Raw genomic sequence first — 22,925 nt, forward strand, 5'->3', positions numbered from 1 at the left:
TACCATTTAACTTGTTTTAATGTTTCTTCACAAATGGTGAAAAATACTAAAGTACAGACAAGGAATAATCATAATGTTGTGGCCAACATTATAAATATGGAATTATAAATTTAAAACATTTCTGGTTTAAAAAATAAATCTGGTAGTCAATGCAGCTCTGCGGGTCTCTGCGTCTAGTAGGGCCGGTCTCTGCGTTCCTGACGGTGCTCGCCTCTGCCCGGCAGAAGGGAAGGGGGCGGTGGGTTACAAATGGGGTGGAGAGGAAGCCCTGCCCGGCTCAGGGCGCCCCAGGACAGCTGCCTGCCTCCCGCCTGGGGTGGGTAAGACCCGTTCGGGGGTGGGGGAAGGGGCTGACGGCCCAGGCCCCCCAGCTGGTTCACCCCCACGTACTTATCCATTTTTCCAGGTCCTCCTCGCCCGCCTCGTCGGCCTCCCATCTGTTCCATCAACGGTCCAGGGGGGCCCCCAGGGCCACCTCGTCTTCCACCACCAAAGCCACCGCGGTCCATGCCCCGGCCGCCGCGGAAGCCACCTCTGTCTCCACCACGGCCGCCTCTGAACATTCCACCTGGACCACCGCGGTCCATGAGGCCACCTCTTCCTCCCCGCATGCCTCCAGGGCCACCTCTGCCACGGTCACCGCCTGAAGGGAGAGCGCAGGAGAGGACACTCAGTGCCAAGACAGAACACTGGGTGCAGAGCCAGCGCTTCCCTCACTGCCCACTGGGTCACAGTTCAGAACTGATGCTAGGACCGCAGGTGACCCTTCAACAAAGGTTTGAAACGCTCGGGGGCCCACTTCCACACTGCTTTTTCCCCACCAAATATGAAGTACAGTACTACACAACCGCACTCAGCAGAATCCAAGGATGTGGAACCACAAACATGGCGGGGGGGGGGGGGAGATGGTGAAACTCTAAGGGGATTAACTGCACAGAGGGTCAGAGCCCCATCTCAGGGCTGCGCCTGCTGAAACCAACCTGACCCTGGGCAGCTGGTTACCAAGCCCATGGAGCTAACTAGAAGTTTAGTGCCAAGAAGCTGCGGGTACCTACCCGGGGGTGGGAAAGGTGGTGGGAGGAAGCCTTCAGGCTTTGGGGCCTTACACTGGTTGCACTCTGTTCTCCAGGCAAAGTTCTGGTTTCCACAGCCCCTGCATAAATAAAATTATATCAAAACAGAAATCACTTACCAAACAAGCCAGCCCGAGCAGAGACCAGCACAAACAGAGTCCGGGTCCAACTCCACTCAGAGGATCTGACTACAGAAAACGGCTTTGAAGCCGCAGCCTCAGGCAGCACAGGACCAGAGTCTGATCCGGCAAAGTGTCTGGACAACAGTGGACTCTGTGTGACCGTCTCCCGAAGGCTCCACCCACCCCACAACAGAGTCAGGGTCAGGGTGACGCTGCTCTGGACCAAAGGAACCCCGCAGGCCTCTCCAGGATGGGAGCGGGGCTGCCCACACTCCTGGGTGCCAGGAGAAGTACATACGGGTTGGGGCACTGCCAGTCTCCAGCTCGGTGCTGGACGTTTCCTCCTCCAGACGGGTTCCCCCGGGAACCGCGCGGCCCTCTCGGTGGGAAGCCTCCTCTGTCTCCTCCACGACCTCCCATGCGCCCCATGGGTCCTCCAGGACCTCCTGGGCCCCCGGGACCTGCAGTAAGGAAACAGCAAACCACCTCTTTGTAGCACCAGATTTGCTACAGGATGTGTGTATCACGAAGGGAACTGGATCACAGCATTGCTGCCCCCTTGCCCGGTCCTACTTCCCCAGAAGCCCAAGGGCACAGCTCTGTGTCACTGTGGTCTGTTCCTACAGCTAGAGGACGGGCAGGATAAACAAAACGGCTGACCCCCCAGCAGCATGGTTCCCAGGGCTCCCAGCCTCCCTGACCAATCAACCCCTCCTCCCCTTTTGCTGTCAGTACTCAATACTAGTATTTATTCTATACACCTTTTCAGTATTCCTAAGGGGCCTGCCTTCACTCTAGAAACCAAGCTCCTCAAAGACAAGTGTACCGAGAACGTTCAGAGCAGCAAAGAGCACCCGGTAAATACCTCCTCGGAGCGGCGGTGGCATCCCCCTGCCCTCACGTGGCGGCATCCCTCCCCGCATGCTGTTCATGGGCGGCTTCTTCCGAGCAAGAGAAACTTTAAGTTTGCTCCCTTGGAAATCTTTCCCTAGAAAAAGAGATCAGAACACCCATTACTCAGAACACCCATTACTCCCAATGTCCAACTCCTACTCCCCTTGAGGAGATCAGGTATAAGGTTACACGACTCCTTTTTCCCCAACTGCAGCCTGTTATCAAACTCAACCATTCCCACTGCATCAGTGTCTTCCCACTATCTTCCCTAAGATTTTTAAAGGTGAGGCCAGAAAAGCCTTAACAGGGTGAGAAGTAGAGCAGGAAGTGGCTGAGAGGAGACAGAACTTACTGACACTTTCAACTTGGTTTTGTGAAAACTGAAATTCCAGGCTCAATGTCAAAGTCATTATATATATATATATATACACACACACACATAAAAAACCGCAAATGTGCATAGCTGAGGGGTCTGTGGGGCTTTCTGCACCTCTGACATCTGTTCTTAGAGAAGCAAGTGTATCTCAGAACGACGGAAGATAAAGGATCTCTTAACCCCAGGTCAGCGCCTGGCCCTTGTATGGCTGAGGGGGCAGGACAAGCCGCTTCCTGGACGCCCCCAGTGCTCCTCCAGGAGCAGAGAGAGGGTCTCCTTGCTCCTCTGACTCTTGAGTCCTCCTTCCTGCACACCCTACAGCTACACAGAGGGACAGCCTATCTATCTGTGGTCCCTAGAACCACATTAAGAGAAAATCATCCTAACTGAATGACATACTCAAGCACAAGACCCTTTACCTACAAGCTGACACTTGTGCCCCGAGGAGGCAGGGCCAGGGGGCCAGAGCACACCCCGCTGACCCAGGGCTCCTACCATCAAACCACTCGACAGCAGTTTTGGCAGTTGGTGGGTCTTCATAAGACACTGTAGCATCGCCTTTGGGCTTTCCTGTTTCCTTGTCCAAGTAAATATGGATCATGGGTTGTCCAGTCCTCTTGTTCATCTAGGCATAAAATAGCATAATTAAGCTATGACCAGAAATACTAGTTTTCAGAGGAATGGTGGAATTATCAGTGACTTATTTCCAAAGTAGCTACCACAACTATATACACTTAAATGACTTTTTCTTCTTACATGTTTTATCATAAAACCAAAATAGGCCCAAGGTTCTAAATTGTGTCCCATTTGTTCCCCAGCCTCCTCTTCCTATGGCCTACACCTGCCCCAACACCCTTAAAGGCCGTATCACAGGCACCCAGTGAGCAGCCACCTCTTAGGATGCAGTCAGGCCATCCATAAGACACATCGCACATAAAGTGAAATTGTCCTTCGATTGTTAAATACAACACACAGGGCTGTGAGTGTGCTAAAAGGACTCGACCACCTCAAGCTCAATCACAGCCAGTTTTCCCTCCAGAGACAGAGCAGGACTAGCTTCCCAGTCCAACACCAGATGTATTTTTTGCATTACACGTGCACACATTTATGTATCTTGTGATACAGGAAAATATGTATAGAGCTTAAAAGAAGTAACTTATAATATATACGTGTACTGATACCTATGTTTTTATAAAGGGCATATAAAGACAAAGGAAATGTGACAAAATAGTGGTATGAATGATGGGTTATATAATTTTAAAATCTTTAATTAAAATTAAACACTAATTTCTTAACTAGGAATAAATCCTACATACCCAAATAGACAATACACTGTATAATCCACAAGTAGGAAGTTTATGATTTAAGACTTTCCAAAAGTGACTATTTTTATATAGATGGATCAGAAAAAGCCATTCCAAAACAGCCCATTAACGAAAAAAATTAATAAAAATCTGTAAAACTTTTAAGGAGATGGGCTTTACCAAAGACCCAATAAATAGAGAAATACAATGTTAATAGGGGGTGGGAGGAAACCACTCAATATCATAAAAATGTCAATTCTCAAATTCTTATAGATTCAGAACACATCCTATTTGTGTGTGTGTGTGGTTTTTTGGCTACACCAGGCACACAGGATCTCAGTTCCTCAACCAGGGATCGTACTGCTTTCCCCTCTGCATAGAAGCACGGGGATCGTACCGCTTTCCCCTCTGCATAGAAGCATGGAGTCCCTAACCACTGGACTACCAGGGGAAGTCCCCCAATTGGGGTTTTTAAGGAACTTCATAAATTGGTTCTAAAATGTATAGACAGGAGAGCAAGAAGTAAAAGAACGAAACAAGCATCTGCCTTACTAGAGATCAAGATTTAGCACAGAGTAATTAGCGGAGCTGCTAGCATAGAATCACACAAATTAACAAAAAGTATATATGCAGCCAAGAAACAGATCAGGTACAGACGGTACTTTCTATGTGACAGCACTATACACCACCAGGGAAAAGGTAGACCTTTCAAAATATGTTGTGGAATAAAAGGTCTTGCAGATAAAAAAAAACAAAGACCCAACCCAGTAAGGTAATGACTGAAAAAATTAAGAATTCCTGTTCATCCAAAGAAAATGAGTAAAAATGTGAGCCTCAGGGAACTCGCTGGCGGTCCAGAAGTTAGGACCCTGCTTTCACTGCCAAGGGCCTGGGTTCAGCCCCTGGGTGGGGAACCAAGGTCCTGCAAGCAAAGTGGTACAATCTCCCACCCCGCCCTTTCAAAACTCAGCCACAAAAACTGGAAGACTTGTATTCGCAACAAAGACAAAGATTAGCATTCAGACACTAAAAAGAACCACATATATATCAACAAATGACAGACAACCCAATGAAAAGTGCATATAAGACACAAACAGGCATTTCAAAGAAGACAGGATGCCATTATAACATCATTAACCATCAAGGAAAACATTATTAACCATCAAAGAAAAGCAAACTACATTTCCATTTTCTTCTACCAGATTACTGAAAGTTTAAAACACACACACACATGATTCCTGGTGAGGTGAAGGTGAATGTGTGTGAATGAAGAGCCTACACTGGTCGGCCAGATGGTTACTTTCAGGTTAAACACTGTACACATCTTAAGAACCAGCAGTTCTACACCTGGGTATAGTCAGTTCTCATTATTCGTGGATTCAAATATTTGGAACTCCAGAATCAGTACTTGTGGCACTTTCTGTGGTTATTTGTGGCAGTGAACAGAAAGTGAAAAATGTGTGGCCAGATGTACATGTTCCCCAGCAGAGGGAGAGGAAGACAACGCTCTTCCCTCCTGTTCCAGCTCTCCTAGAAACGACCAGAGGCCGGAAACTGGGAGGTCAGGGGCAGTGTTCTGTAACAAGTTCTGGCTCTGGGACTAGTTGGACAAATCTGAATACCAACTCAGGCAAGTCACACTTCTGAACCTTTTTCTTTAACGAGTAGGATTATCAGGATGAACTGTTCTGAGAATGTGTGATTATAATCTACGTGAGATATGTGCACACACTTCTGGGGCGGTGGTGCGACATTCACTAATCCAGTGTCTGTAGCGACTTTATAGAACTGACCATCACGAATAACAAGAATCAACTATATACACCCCAGAGAGACTAGTGCCACCAGGAAACAAGTACAGGATGTTCCCTAGAGCATGGCCTGGATACTGAACAGGACAGACACAGCCTGTTTGTTAACAGAATGTATGGATAACTTGTGATGTATTTATGAAAAATACAGGATGCCCAAACTTTGAGATTTTGACCTAGGGACCCTCCTCAACCCTTCTCAAAATTCCAGTTTCTCTTAGTTTTCCTCATCTAATCGGTAACCATCACAGTAGCTCAGACCAAACTTTCTAGCCACTCCAGCTTCTTCAAGCTTGCCAGGCAAGCTCCTGTCTCAGTATTCCCTCTGTTAGTCTGAAATTATTCCCCACTTGGAGTGGCTCTGTTCCTCATTTTATCCCTTTCCTATCTTGTTGTATTTATTTTCATCCTTAAGAATTATGATCACTAAACACAGCACAACTATATTCCTCTTTACAACATGTTCCACACTAGACATAAACTTTAAGGGTTCTTGTCTTTTTGTTCCCAGTGTATGTCCAGAATGGTGTTGCCTTACAGTAGTGTTTTAATATTCTTCAAAATTATGTGAAACAAAATATTATTGAGGTACATCTATAAAGAAAGGGAATGATAAAATTCAGGATTCAAGTGGGGAGAAGGGACAAAACTAGGAAAGGAAGACATATACCAGGTACCTCAAAGGTACTCATAAAGCCCTATTGCCTATGCTGGGATATGGACACATAAATGTTATTTTAAAAACATAGTCTGGGACTTCTCTGCTGGTCCAGTGGCTAAGATTCCGACCTCCCAAAGCAGGGGGCCTGGGTTCAATCCCTGGTCAGGGAACTAGATCCCACATGCCGAAACTAAGAGTTTGAATAAATAAATAAAAATAAATTTAAAAAAAAATAAAAAATAAAAACATTATAGTCTGTATTTCCTCCCCCCCACAAGTTCATGTAATATTCTTACAATTAACTTGATAATTATAAAAGTGACCCCGAGTTCTCAAATATGCTTAAACCATGTTTAGGATTTCTTTTCTGTAGAACAGTATTTTTTGCTTTCTGCTTTTTGTATTTTAAGGAGCAAACCACATATGGACAGTCCAGAAGGAAAAATCAAGCCACTTCAGAAACTCTCCAAGTCAGCTCTCTTCAAAATGCCCTGCCGGCCCACAAGGTCATGCTCTTACTCACCTTAACAACCCCACACTGCTTAAAGAAGTCTACCAGATCATCGAGAGTCACACTGTCATTTAGTCCTTGCACATAAATTGCACTGTTGTCAGAGTCTTCATCTGGATCTACAGGTGGGCCTTCCAGAGAAAAGGAGAGGCAGTTACTGTCATGTCTCCATAGGGGCTGATTAACCAATGGTCACTACTGCCTGCTAGCATTCATCACAAAGCCAAGAGAACTAGCAACCTTACCAACAAGAATGAGACGGAACTTTTGGTGTATTTTTGTTTACTCATGATCAAGGAAGCCCCAAACTGCTCGAGAGCAAGAGTATTCCACTCATCTACCTGGCTGCTGAACTCCAACACACACTTGCTCCTGGGCTATTCAATTACAAAAGCAAAAAATAAATGCCAGGAATTCAAAATTACCTAAATCAAGATCTGGTCCTTCATCCATGGGTCCTGCCAACCAGGAAAGATCATACAAAATATTATTAGTGCACGTCTTGCAAGCTACAAACCTTACAAACACACATAGCTATCTACTATACCACCATTTGATGGGGCTTCATTAAATTCAAAATGACCCGCACTGCTAAAATGGAGCAGTGCCCCTTTAACATCTGTGACAGGTTTGCTAGGGTTTGCTTTTCCTCTGCTCAGTTTGCTTTTAAACCATTAACCAAATACACTCTCAGTGCTTACGTGCCAAATTAGTGTTAAATTTAAGTCAAATTTTTTTTCCTCCAAATAAACCAAATTTTAAAAATGTACTCTCCCCCATATTACAGAAGCAGTTGCTCAATACTCCAAGTCACCCTTTGTTTTGTAACCGTAGGTTAACCTTATTACCCCTAAGACAGTGCCGGCAGTACCCATTAGTCTCTTCTGTAGAGATCATTTTTAAACCGCTTATCAAACTAATAAAAAATTATAGTTTTCTAAAAACTGACTGTATTTTTTTTAAACACTATCCATGGTAATACTCAAAAACTTACCACCAGGCTTATTGAAGCCACCTCGCTCTCCAGCGCTGCTGGGGGGATAAACGAAGAAATGAAGGCCTTTCCCTTTAAAAGCCAGTACCGCTCTGAGCCTTGGGGGGGCTCGTGGGGAAGAAGGGCACTGGCTAAACACATCTCCAAACAATGCATCTCTCTCATCTTGTCACTATGCCTTTCTTCAGGGCAGCTCGCTCAAATTTCCTTTATATACAACCTTGCTTGTCTGAGTGTACACACCAGTGTGGTTGATTCCTTTCATTTCGGGGGCTGGTATTAATAGTGCAATACTTGGCAATTTGGGGGGAAAATACATCGCAAACACCCACCCCATCAGCTGAAAAACAGGGAGAGCTTGTGTGGAGAGGAGTAGCAAGCCAGGTAACTGCTGTGATGAATCTTTTCATGTTCATAAAGGTGCACCCTCAACCTCTCCCAGGGGAGAGCCAAGTGAGGCCCTGGGCTTCCTAACAATCACAGTTTATAAAAAGCAGGAGACACCACAGTAGAGGCCTATGACACACACCACAGGACGCATCCAGCCGATCTTCAGCATAAAGCCATACATTTCAGGGCACTAATGGGTTTAACAATCGCTGTGAAAGGAGAATTGACAACAGATACCAAGGCTCCACAGACTGGGGGTGCAACTTTATAGACATATCAATTGAGATTAATGGCAACGGCAGTATAAAATCACTGCCTTACGTATTTTGAAAGGGGAAGAATAAGAATTGGGCCTTTTAGTTTTTTTTCTTAAATAAAAGGCAGCTCCTCAGTGGGAGGCCTTGAGCTTTTCTAACCAGTATTGCACCTTTAATACCTGAATATACAATTTCAAGCTGTTGCATGCAGCTTTGCTTCCTTTTTAAAAGTACACACCATAAAATGTTCTCTCTCTTTAAACACAAAAGTTTACACTTTAATGTTATACAATTCTAGAGTATTATACCTCCTCTGGTTCATTACCAAACAACAAGTATGCAGTTACCAAAGTTACAGAAGGATTCCATTTATACAATGAATACATTTTGTTAAAAATATTCTATGTATATTTTTCCTCTCCATATGGACACCGTGTCTAGTCCCACTTTTCATTATGCTGCCGGCTGAGTACTGAGTACGGGTACTTTTTAAGTATTGAAGTGTATACAAGGCTCTCACTTTGTAACCTGTAGCATATAAATGCGACAAAGCATGTTAAAAAGTTTCCACGTTTAACAGCCAATGAAAATATCAAAATACTGAGGCAATGAAAAAGGGCATGTTAACAACATTGAGTGCCTTACCTGCAGAAGACACTGAAAACCATCACCACACCACAATAAAAAAGAGGGGAGGGGGAGGCTCTTGTATTGTCCCCAAAGGGTCCAACAGACTGCATCACAGTCTGCTGAAAAGCCTGTGGGGAAAGCCATGATGTTTTCTATGGCTTCAGCAGAGACTTCTCATTGAGAAAGAGGGAACACCCTCTACTAGCAAAATCTAGCAAAATTAGAAGAATTATTACTTCTGGAGAATTAAAATGAATAAACTTAAAATTGATCTTGCAATCGAAAAATACTAAGGAGTCTAGATGATTGGAGACGTGATGATAGTGATTTCAAGTGTCTACATCTATTTAAAACATCTGTAAAGAAGTGAAACCTTTATAATGGAATGACATTCTCCAAATCAGAAGACTGATTCTACTTTATACCAAATTACTCATAAATTTTTGCATCTTATAAAATGACTTTCTTCCAATAAAGATTTCACTGAAGACTTAAGTTATGCAGAATATGCAAAACAGTATTTTAAACCAGTATTGTTCAGTAGCAAACATATTTGTTAATATAAAATTTAAAAATCAATTAATCTATTTAATCTTGAAGTACACTTCTAAAGAAATTCTACTCAGTTTTTCCTTGAACCAACGGTGGCACCAAATCCAATTTATACTTATACCAACATTCTGCATAACTTTTTAATACTAGTTTATACAGGGACAGAACACACACAGAACTAAGCCTTCTGGATTATGTTAACCAACATTTCACCTCACCTTCATCAAAGTAGAGACACCAGAAAGGGAAAAGGATATGGGAGGAGGGAGGGGAAGGGTGGGGTAGCAGGTTCATGTTACTCATCTAAGCAAAGTTTTCTAAACCAGGTTGTGCCATCCATCAAAATGGTCAAACCGATTTAGACTTCTCAAAATCTCCATTGGGGAGAGTGATTCTACAATTATAATACATTACTCTGCACAAAGCTACTAGACTTCTCTGTATACCAGGTGCACCTCAGGCCATAGTTCAAAGGTTATGGGACCAAGATCTTCATCATCATGTTCAATAGTTCCAAGTATGAACAGAAGTTGGGGACAAACATTGTGGAAAACAGCTGCATTCCTTTTCTGCAGTATATACACCAGGTATTTCAAGACAATCATTCAGAAGCAATTAGTCAAAAACCTAGGGTTGTTAGAAGGGTTGTGTGTGTTCCATCCCAAATCTATTACCCAGGAGGCTTGTGACCTCTGGAAACCATGAAGGGAACTGAAAGCTCTAGTTTCAAAACCATTCTTTGTTCTCCCCAACCCAACCAAGTAGATTGGCACTGAAAAAAGCAAACTGCCTCCATAGATATGCCACAAAGTGACATTTCCATGTTTGCAAGATGGCTTGGGCTCATCAGACTATCCATGGAAATGCAGAAATAAATTTCCTATGTCTTTCAGTCCCTTCTTTCCATTGAAAATCCTATGGATGAAACAAAATTAGGTAAAAGGAGAAAAGGTTTGCTCTTACCCCATTCCACCGCGTCCTCCTCCCCGCCCACCTCTGCTCATGCCTCCACGATCAAATCCCCCTCTTCCCCTGCCCCGGTTATCAGGGCCACTCATGCTCCGGTTCTCTCCTGGTCCGGAAAATCCTCCAGACTCCTGCCCATAAACACTCATGCTACTGGGGTGGTCCTGTCGGAATGAACCTGAGGAAAGAGTCACATCTGTAAGCCACGGATCAGCATTTACACCACTGCTGTTGTACTTTCTCCTGGAATCATAGAATTCTCAACTACAAGGCACTAACCAAGGTACCATCTTCTTTACATCTGATTAAGTACCCCTATCAGTAAGCTTTTTATAAAGTTCAACAAAAAAGGCTGAAGTAATCTCATAGTTTGCCTAGGAAAAAAACACTCTCAAACAAAAATAGGACTCTGACCAATAGTACACAGGGTTCTGTATCCCAAGATGCCTTAAAAAACTGTTCTTTAAACCACACTCAAACAAAAATGCAGTCAGGTTTCTTGGGAGTTGCTAAGGGGTAGTCTCCATCAAGAAGCACTACTCATTCTCATTGTCATAATGAGACATACTCATGGATGCAATTTAATTAAAAGACAACAATCCAGGCAGAGACTAAATTGTGAAGGCAATTTTTTGAATTTTTGGGTACTTTTCCACATAAATAAACTGTAAGCATTCCACAAAAATTTTTGTCTTATGAATGTGAACAAGAAACAATCAAAATACAGTATCTTTTTAACTATCAAAACTGCAGGAGTCTTCAATAGCTACCTACTCATGCTCTCTGAATGAGCTGCAGTGGGAAGGCCATTAAGAAAAGCTGGCTTCACTCACTGCATATAACCTCCCCAGAGAGCAGGGCTGGTAGTCGGAAACATTGTCTCTGGTCAGTTACAAACTCTCTTTTCTCCTAAGGCATACTAACAACAATTAAACTGGAGAAAAGCCAGGATTATTAGCCAGGATATGATACCCTCAAGATGCATCCTGGAGTTTAAAAGCACACAGTGGTAAAGAGTGTTTCCCCGTTTCAGAAACTCCAAACACAACCATCCTTATTTGGTTTTCTCTCTTAGCAACTCACTCTGCTGCCCGTAGCTGCCGCTCTGCTGGCTGTACTGGCTTGGCGCCTGGCTGTAGGACCCGGTCTGGGGGGGGTAACTAGTGGGCGGCTGCTGCCCGTAGCTGCTCTGTTGCCCATAGCTGCTCTGCTGCCCGTAGCTGCTTGGCTGCCCATAGGTGTTCTGCTGGGAGTAACTGCTCTGATCATAACTAGTCGGCTGTGTAGAGGAATAGCTGAGGAAACAAAACAAAACAGTCTGTTAGGAGAGGCTTGTTATTTTAGGTCCCCTAAATATAAGAGACATTCCCAGCATGTGACATAGAAACCCTTAAAAATGCAGTTACTTTTTACATATTAACATGCATTTCCTTCTCCAGTGCATGAAAGGGAAAAGTGAAAGTGAAGTCGCTCAGTCGTGTCCGCCTCTTAGCGACCCCGTGGACTGTAGCCCACCAGGCTTCTCCGTCCATGGGATTTTCCAGGCAAGAGTACTGGAGTGGGGTGCCATTGCCTTCTCCGTGCTGCACTTAAAATGAGCAAAATATTTTTGTATTTAGAATCAAGTTCTAAATAGGAGGAGGGGGTATTATGCAACACCCCCCCCCCAAAAAACGAGCCCATCTATAAAACGCACAACCTTGATTACGAGTTTCCCCCTTTACCACCTCCACCTTTATTAAAATAGGGCTTCCCAGGTGGCGAAGTAGTGGAGGGTTAGGAGGCTCCACCTGCCAATACAGGAGACACAGGTTCAATCCCTGGGTCAGCAGGCTCCCCTGCAGAAGAAATGGCAATCCACTCTAGCACTCTTGCCTAGGAAATCCTATGGACAGAGGACTTTGGCAGGCTGTAGTCCACGGGGTCGTAAAGAGTTGGACACGACTGAGCATACACACACAGGCACATGTGCTCATTAGAACAATAGTTTTTCTCAACCAAACTCAAGGTACGTTTGGGAGCCTAGGTGCTTCCTGTATTAAGGGAACACTGTGCTCCCAGGGAAGGCTGACCCAGGAAAAAGCACTGAGAAAAGTGAGGCAGCTAAGTATGGTATTCAGTTCTCAGGCTGCCTACAATAATTCCCTTGAGCGATGACTTATTTTCTGAAGGTACAAGGCCACTCAGTGTGTGTGTGTGGCCACTTTTCTCATGAGGGTAAGTTTCAAGTTGCTTTGGTGTATATATATATATATAGTTCCAAACTTCTGGACATGCCTGATCGTCTATGAATCTGGGCATTAATAAGGAAAAGATGGACAAGAAAACATCAGAATCAAGGCACTATATGAAAAATGAATGTCAGATTGATATTCACCTTCACATATGTCAACTTAAGGGCAGGGAAACTAACCAAAGATACTTTTACACAGAAATAAAGCTTGAAATATTAAACTTTAGATGAACCATGATAATGAAAAACAAGACAACACATAGTACAATTTAAATTCTAACTACAATAATTTTAAGTATCTGCACCTCCCTCACAGCTGTAAAACGTTAGCTGCTCAATCGTGTCTGACTCTCTGCAACCCCATGGGCTGTAGCCCATCAGGGTCCTCTGTCCATGGGATTCTCCAGGCAAGAATACTGAAGTAGGTTGCCATTCCCTTCTTCAGGGGATCTTCCAGACTCAGAGACCAAACCAGGGTCTCCTGCATTGCAGGCATATTCTTTACTGTTTGAGCCACCAGAGAAGCCCCTGGGAAGCTGTAAGGACTCAAAAGCCTCTCTTCACACCAAGCGCACCTATTCAACTTGCCAGATTAAGTGCTCTCAACGTGACAGTTGTGGGAGGGCCCTTGGGAGGAAATGCTTGAACCCTGCCCATTTCTGCTCCAAGCTGTAGAGAGACACTTACCAGTCAGCTGTGCTTGCTTATACATAAGCCAATGAAATGAGTACAAAAAGTGGAAATGTTAATTCTATCAAAACCAAGTTAACACTTGAGGACACAATTCATACAGTTCATCTGAAAACTTGCATCAAAAAAATAAATCTGAGACAACTTGTGGTTCTTCCTCTACTTCAAAGAAATCAACACTGGACACTGGAGTTGTTGGTGTGGCTAATTAAGACAAAATGCAGAACAATAAACTCTTAAGTCAAAAAGAAAGGCCTCGGCTTAGCCATTAATACTGGTGCAAGAATGGACCTTTAAGTTAAACGTAAAATGATTAAGGTAAACTTTCTTTTTGAAAAAATAATGCCCTGCAACTTGACCCATCTCAACTGCACCTGGAAAATGTAACTTCCATGGTTCTGTTTATCTGCTTTCATGCCACTGTTTCTCATCTGAATAAATTAAAAAAAAAAAGTGGTAAAAATGTACTAATATTTAGAAGTGTTTTTGACTGAGGTTTTAATGTAGAATATGTGGTCAGGCTTATCCCTGGGAGAGTCAGGTAACACAGTTCATCTGAGGAAGCAAAAGCAAGCTGGTCAACAGCCTGAAAAAAATCTGCTGTATTATTCCACTAGCTCCCTGGCCACAAGAACAAGCAAGAGGAGACTGACCTGGTCGGAGGATAGGACGGCGGTGCCGAGACTGGCTGCATGGGGTAGCTCCCAGGTACCTGGGGATAACTGTAGTTACTCTGTCCATATCCTAGGCTGGGCTGGTTGTAACCCCCTGCGCTAGATTGAGGTTGACTAGTCTCAGCGGGTTTGTTACCATCCTGCGGTCTAAAAGGAGAAATAAAAAAGTAAGACTTCTTTTCTCTCAACACCAAACTCTTGAGTAAGAACTCTATAATCTATGAGCAATAAACAGTGTTAAGACTGGGCTTGGAAATAAATACAGTTGTAAAGAGAACTCCATCAAAACCCAATGTTGGTCCAATGGTCTCTGCTGGAAGAGAGCATAAAAGACGGAAGCGTCTTAATCACATCCACAGAAGAGACATCGCCACGCTCCTTTCGTTTCCTGCCAGCAGCTATGGGAGCAATTACAATACTCTGTGCTGCCCACTTAACAGATCTGGGATGGGAGGTGGTGTGTTCAGGAAGAAAATGCCTTTTCTCAATAAGGACTATTAAAGACAAACAAGAGACTTTAACAATAATGCAAATTCTGGGTTAAAGTAACATTTAAGTAAGTCTATGGCATCCTCTCATGCTCAAGATGAACTGGGAAATATCCTTGTGAAGTGATGAAAACCAATCTTAATCCCAAGGGGAAAAAACCCAGAGATTTCTATTACCCCTTAACCCCAAAGTTTGTAACAGGGTTGTAGCAGAGCTGAGTGCATGCTATTTTAAGCAAAGCCCAAGCATCAGCCAGCAGACCAGGGAGGATGTGGAGGTACTGCTTTCTCCAAAGAGCTGCAACAGTTCACAAGCTCCCTCTCTCTGAGGGAAAAGTGAGTAGCTATCACTGATCAGGAGACAGATTACTGTTATAGTGTGTGAGGGACTGAAAAATTAAGAAACCAAAAAAGATGACTTATTCAAAGACTAACATATACCTGCCCCCACCCCCCGTCCACCATGGACTGGATATACTGTTGCAACGCAGCATCAAATGGGACCTCAAACATCTGAGATCATTTTAAGTCAACTGAATTGGGACCCTAGAGGAACCCGCTTAACACTAACCACTGAAGACTGTCTAAAAGATGTAAACTACTAAGTAGCTCTGATTACTCACTGTGCATTTTAGAAGTACTCTCATGACTGCTTGCCAGAGCTAATTTCTTACCTCTACAGCAGACAAACAGTCTAGGTTACAAGTTGATCTCGTGTTTACTCCCTAAAGTCTTCTTTCAAACCAGAATTCAATGTTCCTTCAAGACTGTATGCAGAAGCCACCTAAGTGCACTGTCTAAAGCAAAGACCTGAAATCTTCTGTTAAGTAATAATTAATATTGTTTACTTGCTTATCAGTCATGGAGTACGAACTGTTTGCCCAAATATTCACCCTATAGCAGGGCACCCAGTTAAGAATTCATACTCGCCTGTGGTACTGAGATTACCAAGCCAGTACACAATACAGAAAATCACATCACCAATGTCTGACTTCTGGATATGGATACAGCCTTGACTGACAAGTGAATCATTTGACTGTTTCTTGAAATACATGATCCTACAACCGACCCACCCCCAACTGAGAACTACAGTGTTCTTCCCGAAGAGAAAGCTATTACCCATTTACAGGGTCAATAAAACTAAAGGTAAAAGCATCAAACTATAAGTCAATCAGTTGTTCTGTTGTGAGGAAACCACACTATTTTCACCTAGGTTTAGCAAAGTAAATACAATACCTCCTCATATCAAAATGCCCATTCTACTGAAACGAAACAACCCAGTCAGTGACATTCCTTATTCTGGCCCCTGGATGGCACCACTTATCTACTTAATGATGAGTAACATTTCTGGTGTAACTGTACTGGGTGAAGAACAGTTAAACACCCAAGTAGATCTGAGTAAGCTTTACAAAGGAACCGAGTCAAGGGAGGGTTTGCTCTCTTTTCTAAAAGCCCAAGGCTGCAGCGTTAGAAGTAGGTGAGGGGGCCTTACCTTGTAGGCGCAGTGGCTGCTGGCTGCTGTCCATAAGCTGGGTAAGCAGGCTGAGTGCCATATGCAGACTGAGCTGCATAGGAGGCCTGGGTGGTAGTAACCGTAGCAGTGGTGGTATCATAAGCACCAGTGCCGTACCCCTGGACAGGCTGACTGTATGCCTGGGGGGCAGTTGGAGTAGAATATCCTAGAACAAAGGAGAGCTACGTCAGATTTCTGGCTCCTCAGAGATCTGCCTGGACACTCATTAATAGAACAAATTATAAATCACTTTCAAACATTATGATATTTGGCCCCTTTAAGTATCTCCCCTTCAGTAAAAGTAGCAACAAATCAATATTTAAAGCCTAAGTTCTCTGAAAACACTCAGTTTTCAGCAAAGCACTGTCTCTTTTGCTCTAAACCACACCAAACAGGAAGGAAGAGAGAGTAGGCCACAGAAAATGCTGATATAGAAAAAAGGGCTCCCTTGGCCCCCACCTTGAAGGGATTCAACAGGGGACACGAATTCTATACAGGCTTTGCAAGCAGGCCTTCTTAAACAAGTTTTTCAACTAACTACTTAAGTATACCCCAAATCTCTACAAACAGGAATAAAATGCCCCAGAAAGGGAGGTAAAAGACACAGTATATTAAAGTAGCTGCAAAATAAGGATCCAGGTACAAGTTTTAGCATTAAAACCTATCATTTGGAATTATTTGCTTTCAGCTCCAAGCATCATGGGCAGTTCAACTTTAAGGAAACTGGAAATTGTGGAGAAGATGTGTTTAATTTCCAGTGACATGTTAACAACTGATTAAATACTCTTTAAGAACCACTAATTTTGTTTCAGGAAACAAACTACTAAGAAAATTCCAGTTACCAGCATTACATTAGTAATAAAGACATACTACAAATTATATTTGCTTACATACGTAGGACCAATAAAGGTTTTCCTCTTTAACTTTTTTGATAAATTACCTTAAACTTAATACTCTCAAAATACACACTGAAAGTTAATCTTACATTTCACATAAACCATTTGAGAGTCTAGTAGTCATCAAGTTATCCACCCCATTTCTCTCTTATTTACCTACCATGAGCAAATGAGTATTTTTCCTGCTAAGCAATACTGGAAGTGGACTTTGTAGCCCCCCTGCTACTTCCCTAACCAAGTGTTACACACCTGTCCTTGTAGGTGTGCAGAGACCAACCTAGGGTCTCTCCCTAGTTCCTGCCTTTGCCACACCAGGCAGGATCCACACCAGGCAGGATCCACACCCTTTCTTTTCCTTTTTGCCACACCGTGCAGCTTGCAGGATCCTTAGTTCCCCAACCAGAGAGTGAACCCAAGCCCCAGGAGTGAAAGCCCCAAGTCCTAACCACTGGACCACCAGGGAACTCCTGGGGTCCATGCCCTTCCATCTGGAATCTGGGCTTGGAACATGACAACCCCCGAACCTGTAGTTCCTAACTTGAGTCCCTTTCCTAGAAGAGGTGCCATAACCTTTCCTGGTGCTTGGCTTTCCTTCTTCCTATTCAACAAGCAGTCAGCCATGCAACAGAGTCAAGTCTAGTAGTCAGCATTTCTGTCCATCAAAGAAAAATCCAAATCTCAATAAAGCAAAAAAGTTTCAGTACTCATTAACAAACTTCAGTTAGAACAGTGTCCTCACTCTACACAAAACTTACTAGCCAAAAAAAAAAAATCAATTTCCCTCTGTGCAATCTAAAATGTCACCAATCTGTAGCACAGAATACTTTCTTCTCCACTTCAAACATTTCAGGGAAATTCTGAAATTAATTATACACAAAGACAGTAACTGCCTTCTCAAATATATTGGGTTGAAACGTATATGAAAGTGTATTTCACAAAACAGGAGTCCCAAGCACTGGAAGTGTTTTGAGTTGGCATGTTATTCATCTGAACTGTTTAATTTAAAAGTTCTTTGCAGAATCCTAATGTCAATCATATAAAGCACTCATTTATTTAAATTTAACTGGAATCTAATTCCACCTACCCTATTACTCCTACACAGATTTTTCCCCTCTCCATGACAAGCCATTTATAAGATTTATAAGGACAACAATTTAAAAAACAACAAAAAAACCGATAAGGGCAATAACTCATGTCATAAAAACATCCAGCAACAGACCCTTGTAGTGCTGAACATTACAGTAATAGACACCGGATTAATAATCTTTTAATTAATTTGTAATACCCACACAAGCAGCCAAGCAAAACGAGCAAAAATAGAACAAAACAATAAAAATGATCAATATCAAAAAGACAACATATCTACCATGTGGTGATGAATTTAAGAAAAAAGAGAGTAAGAAACATCACACAAACCACAAGAATTTTTGTTCAACTTCAACAATATAAAGTGTAATATTTCCATTCCAATTAATAAGCTGAGATTTATACAGCCCCTCCTCATGAAGTTTTATTTTAAAATATTCTAGAAAAGTGTCTTTTATATATTTCTTTCAGTAATTATCCAATGACTTTTATGTGTAAAGGCAGTATGAGGTAAGGGAAAAAAGTACTCAGTGTGCTTGAACATACCTACTACTGTTGGGGTCCTATTTGGTTTGGTTCAGCCTCAATTTGCTCACCCGGTTTATTTTAGTTCCTACACTCCAAAAGTTGATGGGAGAATTAGGGGAGATATGAAAGGTCTTCCATAAACTACAAAGTAAATATATAGCTCTACAGAACCTAGAAATTGTATTTCCTACAAATGACTTGATCGTGTTCTTATAAAATGATTCAGAGACTCCAAAGGCTGGATTATTTAACTTCAAATGATACTTGCTTTTAAAATGAGTTAAAGGTAGTTAAAAACATCTAGTTGTAAAAAATCAGTCATGGGGATGTAAAGTGCAGTGTAGTGACCATAGTTGACAATACTGTATTGTATACTTAGAAGTTGTGGAGAGAAGACCTTAAAAGTTCTCATCAAAAGGATGATGTGCGTGGGGGGGGCGCAGGGAGGATGATGTGTGGTGATTCATGCTAACTAGACTGGTGGTGATCAATTCACAATACTCACAAACACTGAGTCATTATGTTGTACACTTGAAACTAACGTCATATATGTCAATTACATCTCATTAAAAACGTAATAGCTTGAATAGGTAAAATTCATCTCACAATTTCAAAATTCTGTGTTAAAAATACAAACTGCAAAATTTCAGTTCCAGCTTTTTCTACAGTTGCCAACTAACACCCATATCAAGTTTAAACACTTTCCATCCTATTCAATGATATGCATTAGGTAGACTAGGAAATACTTCCCATCAAACCCATGACACGTTCACACAATGAAATAAATTACAGGTGAGTTTCTCCCTACCAACTCTGGTAGACCATATATAACTTGGGGACTGAAGATAGTTTGAAAAGTAATATTCTCTTACAATAATAATGACAGGAGTGGGTGGGTGGGGAAAAGGTAGGGATCCTGAAATGTTACACAGTATTAAACATAAAAAAGTTATTGTACAATTTTCACACACTCCACTTTCAACCCCAGTATTAGGATATAATTTATTCTAATTCTTAAAATAGTTCATTTCTTATTTTTTGCTCCCTGGAATGCTGTTACATATATATTTAAAACATACTATGGATTAAAATAATATCATTAATACTTAAAAGGAAAATAAAATGTGTCTGGACTGGAAACCAACCAACAGACAAACATAATACATGCAGGATGGCAATCTGTTCTTCTAAATAAATCTAATCATGCAACCTATCCTTGAGGGAACAGGGGGAAATCAGCTGGGAAGTAGTCATCTGAAATACCTCTGAGAAGGTGAACAATTATTAAGGCTTGACACAAACTAATGTAAAATAAAACAAAGCAAAACCTTTCCCAAAATCACATAAAGAAAAAGGACATGGATCTGCAAATGGCACCTGAAGCAATTTTCCATTAGCACCTTGTTGTGTGTGATGTTAAAGTTTGAGGATTAAACAAATGAAAACACCTAAAGGGTTAACATTACAGGGTTAGACAAGATGGAAAGCATTTCCCATGCAAGAATGAGCAGGATAGTCAAACCTGTACTGGTCCCTTCTACTGTGGAAAGCACAAAACAAAAAGTAGAGGGCACACTATCAGATGAAGCAAACAGATCTGAAAATCAGTTCGATTTTTAAGCAGCTCGGTTTAAGAAGGCTCATTCTTACCCAGTATTAGCATTAGCACTATCTTTTATATATTCTCCATTTTGTCGTGATTATTTAATACACTGTATAAGATACATGAAAGAAAAAGTTCTTTTTTTTCCTTTGGAATTTACCCCACCCACATTCTACTAGAGATCCTTCAAGGAGAATGTAAGGAAAAGGAAAAACAAAACAAAATCCCAGCTCCTCCTAAGAATAAAGGATTCCCAGACGCCAAGGTATCAACTAGAATATATACCCAAAGCACAACTAACAAGTTCCTTAGCAAACACCCTCGCTAACGTGACCCCAGTGTCTTACCAGTGGGAGGCTGTCCATAAGAAGTTGCATAGGCGGTCTGCCCATAGGTTGCAGTGGTCTGAGCCTGGGTATAGCTGACATCAGTGGGCTGTCCATAGGTTCCATAACTTTGCTGCCCATATGCCTGCTCCAAGAAAAAGAATTCAAGAACTTCATATGTGAATCTAGCATTTAGCAATAAAATGGACTTACTTCTAAGTTCCTAAATTGGAAAACCAAGTAAAAAAATATGCTTTATAATAAAAAGATTAAAAAAAAAAAAAGACAGGAGATCACAATATCATGAATGCTTGTTTCCCCTTATCTAATCTACTTGTATTTTCATAAACTACAATGAGATAAATAGGTAAAAATCTCAATTTAATGATACAAGAAATTAACAAGATGCCCTCAAATGATACACGATGAGGGAAAAGATGTATAATTGCTAGCACCCAGTGTAGCAGTTTTAGCAAACAGAAACAAATGCTAGAAAAACAAAATGAAAAGAGAAAGAAAATGAAAATGGGGCTAAAACCTGTCAGACAATTTTGAAAACTGGATTTTCAGCATGGGACAAAGATTTACAAATTATCACACCACTTCAAAGAAAATGAGGAATACTACATGTTTCCTTTAGATAAGTAAAGCATTAGTACTGAATTTTGAACTTGGACATCAGTAGTACTTAAAACCTGGCAAGGTATGAGCTGTTCCTTCAGATATCAGTAAGATCACATTCTAGACTTGAACGGCCAGTTATGTAAGATCTGCCAGAGACATCACATTCTGCCTGTCCTAGAATCTTTCCACAACAGAACTATTAGTATTCTTTTATGCCATAGACCATTTCAGAATTTGAGGTGATCTTAAGAACACTAGGTGGGTAATTTCTAGTATCTTTTGGCCTAGATTTTAAAACAGGCTCATGTACTAGAAAGAGCCCAGAAGCCCTTATAGTTAGGCAGCCGTAAGAGCTGACCCATCACTTACTGTGCAACCACTGGCGAATGGTGTAATATCTATGCACTGCAATTTTTCATCTGCAAAATGCCATATTATCACCTTCCTCTGCAAAACTGCTGTACGATTAAGTTAAATAAACTTAAACACAAAATACGTAGAAGGAACAAGCATGGAGCAAAACACCTAACTTGAGAAATAATACTAGAAAGGAAAGGAGAACTAGCAACTCCCAGTTTGAGGATGGTTTCATTACAACGGCACTTCCACTGTGAAAGTTTAAATATCCGTGCGTTTTATGATTTCAAACACATTATACTTTTCCATTACCTAATTTTTGAAAAAGATTCATGCTAGCTATTGTTTTAATGGCTGATGGAAATAGTTTACTTGGGGATGCAGCCACATATAATTATCTTAAAAATTACCTGGGTAGTCTGTGCATATCCTTGAGTGGGCTGGGCGGTGTAAGCACTGTAGCTGTAAGAGAAATTAAGTGCAAGAACTGAATACAGAACATCCAAATACCATTACTAAATTCTCTACAATTAGAGGAGGCTCTGTACTCTAAAAAAGCAGCCAATCACACCCAAAGTACACTTGTAAAAATCTGACTTACCCCTGCTGGGCTGCAGCTTGGCTGTATGTACTATAATCTAGAGAAAACAAGAAGAGAAAATAGTGTGAAGCCAGAGTTTACAAGGAGAAAAGAAAAAGGAGGGAAGGGATTCAGGCAGCAGGAAGATGAATTTTTAAATACCATACTGAGAGGACCTACAGGACAACACAAGTCCAAATGAGTATCTCTTATCTCTCAACACCAAACCAAAAAATGTCTAAGCCAGTTAAATTCAGAAAATTTGAACAAAGTGCTAGCTAATGAGGTCAAGATCAGCTGATCTGGCAAAGATACTTTGCATGTTCCCATGACTACAGAGCCTCCCTTAACCCACTGGCTGTCATTTCAGATACATGATCATCATCCTAAAACAGGAGACAAGATAAATGTAATAAGATCCAAAATTTTACCCTCAGGAGGCGGGCAACAATATAACAATGTTTAATACTGGAATGGTTACATCAATAGCTACATCTCAAACTCTAGTTCAAAAAAAAAAAAATCACTCCCTCACTTAAACAAGTTACACCACCTGTAATTCCCTAGGAAGACTGAATAGCAATGGCAGAAAATGAGACAAGTTATCCTGCAAACCAGTGTTCTAAAGGGTTTGCTGACCCTGTGAAGGGTTACATCTACAATTTTAAAACTACCCACGTTACAAATCCCACTGAAGTAGTTAAGGCAGACTTGTAATTGGCAGAAGAAAAAGCATTTAATCTTTTGGCCGAACAGTATGGTTTTAGGTAAAACCATCTTTTAAAA

At 41.8% G+C, this 22,925-nt stretch overlaps 1 protein-coding gene across 3 annotated transcripts in view; it reads right to left on the reverse strand.

Annotated features, from left to right (window-relative positions):
* EWSR1 (EWS RNA binding protein 1) overlaps positions 1 to 22,925 on the reverse strand; it is a 26,585-nt gene continuing 3,660 nt past the window's right edge. Inside the window, exons 2-16 of one of the 3 annotated variants that reach the window (XM_081542785.1) lie at positions 22,161 to 22,197; positions 21,970 to 22,021; positions 20,600 to 20,723; positions 16,119 to 16,305; positions 11,625 to 11,836; positions 10,539 to 10,719; positions 7,747 to 7,784; positions 7,178 to 7,210; positions 6,765 to 6,883; positions 2,961 to 3,090; positions 2,061 to 2,183; positions 1,494 to 1,656; positions 1,056 to 1,153; positions 391 to 643; positions 1 to 213 (exon numbers count right to left, since the gene is read on the reverse strand). In XM_081542785.1, coding sequence (XP_081398911.1) covers positions 174 to 213; positions 391 to 643; positions 1,056 to 1,153; positions 1,494 to 1,656; positions 2,061 to 2,183; positions 2,961 to 3,090; positions 6,765 to 6,883; positions 7,178 to 7,210; positions 7,747 to 7,784; positions 10,539 to 10,719; positions 11,625 to 11,836; positions 16,119 to 16,305; positions 20,600 to 20,723; positions 21,970 to 22,021; positions 22,161 to 22,197 — 1,790 coding nt within the window. In that variant the 3' untranslated portion in view covers positions 1 to 173. Of the gene's footprint in view, positions 214 to 390; positions 644 to 1,055; positions 1,154 to 1,493; positions 1,657 to 2,060; positions 2,184 to 2,960; positions 3,091 to 6,764; positions 6,884 to 7,177; positions 7,211 to 7,746; positions 7,785 to 10,538; positions 10,720 to 11,624; positions 11,837 to 16,118; positions 16,306 to 20,599; positions 20,727 to 21,969; positions 22,022 to 22,160; positions 22,198 to 22,925 lie in introns of all 3 variants that reach the window. The other 2 variants (XM_081542787.1, XM_081542784.1) reach the window with 2 other exon arrangements.

The sequence above is a fragment of the Giraffa tippelskirchi genome, chromosome 11, assembly GCF_054371585.1.
Source record: "Giraffa tippelskirchi isolate mGirTip1 chromosome 11, T2T-mGirTip1v1.2.pri, whole genome shotgun sequence".
Taxonomy (NCBI): Eukaryota; Metazoa; Chordata; class Mammalia; order Artiodactyla; family Giraffidae; genus Giraffa; species Giraffa tippelskirchi.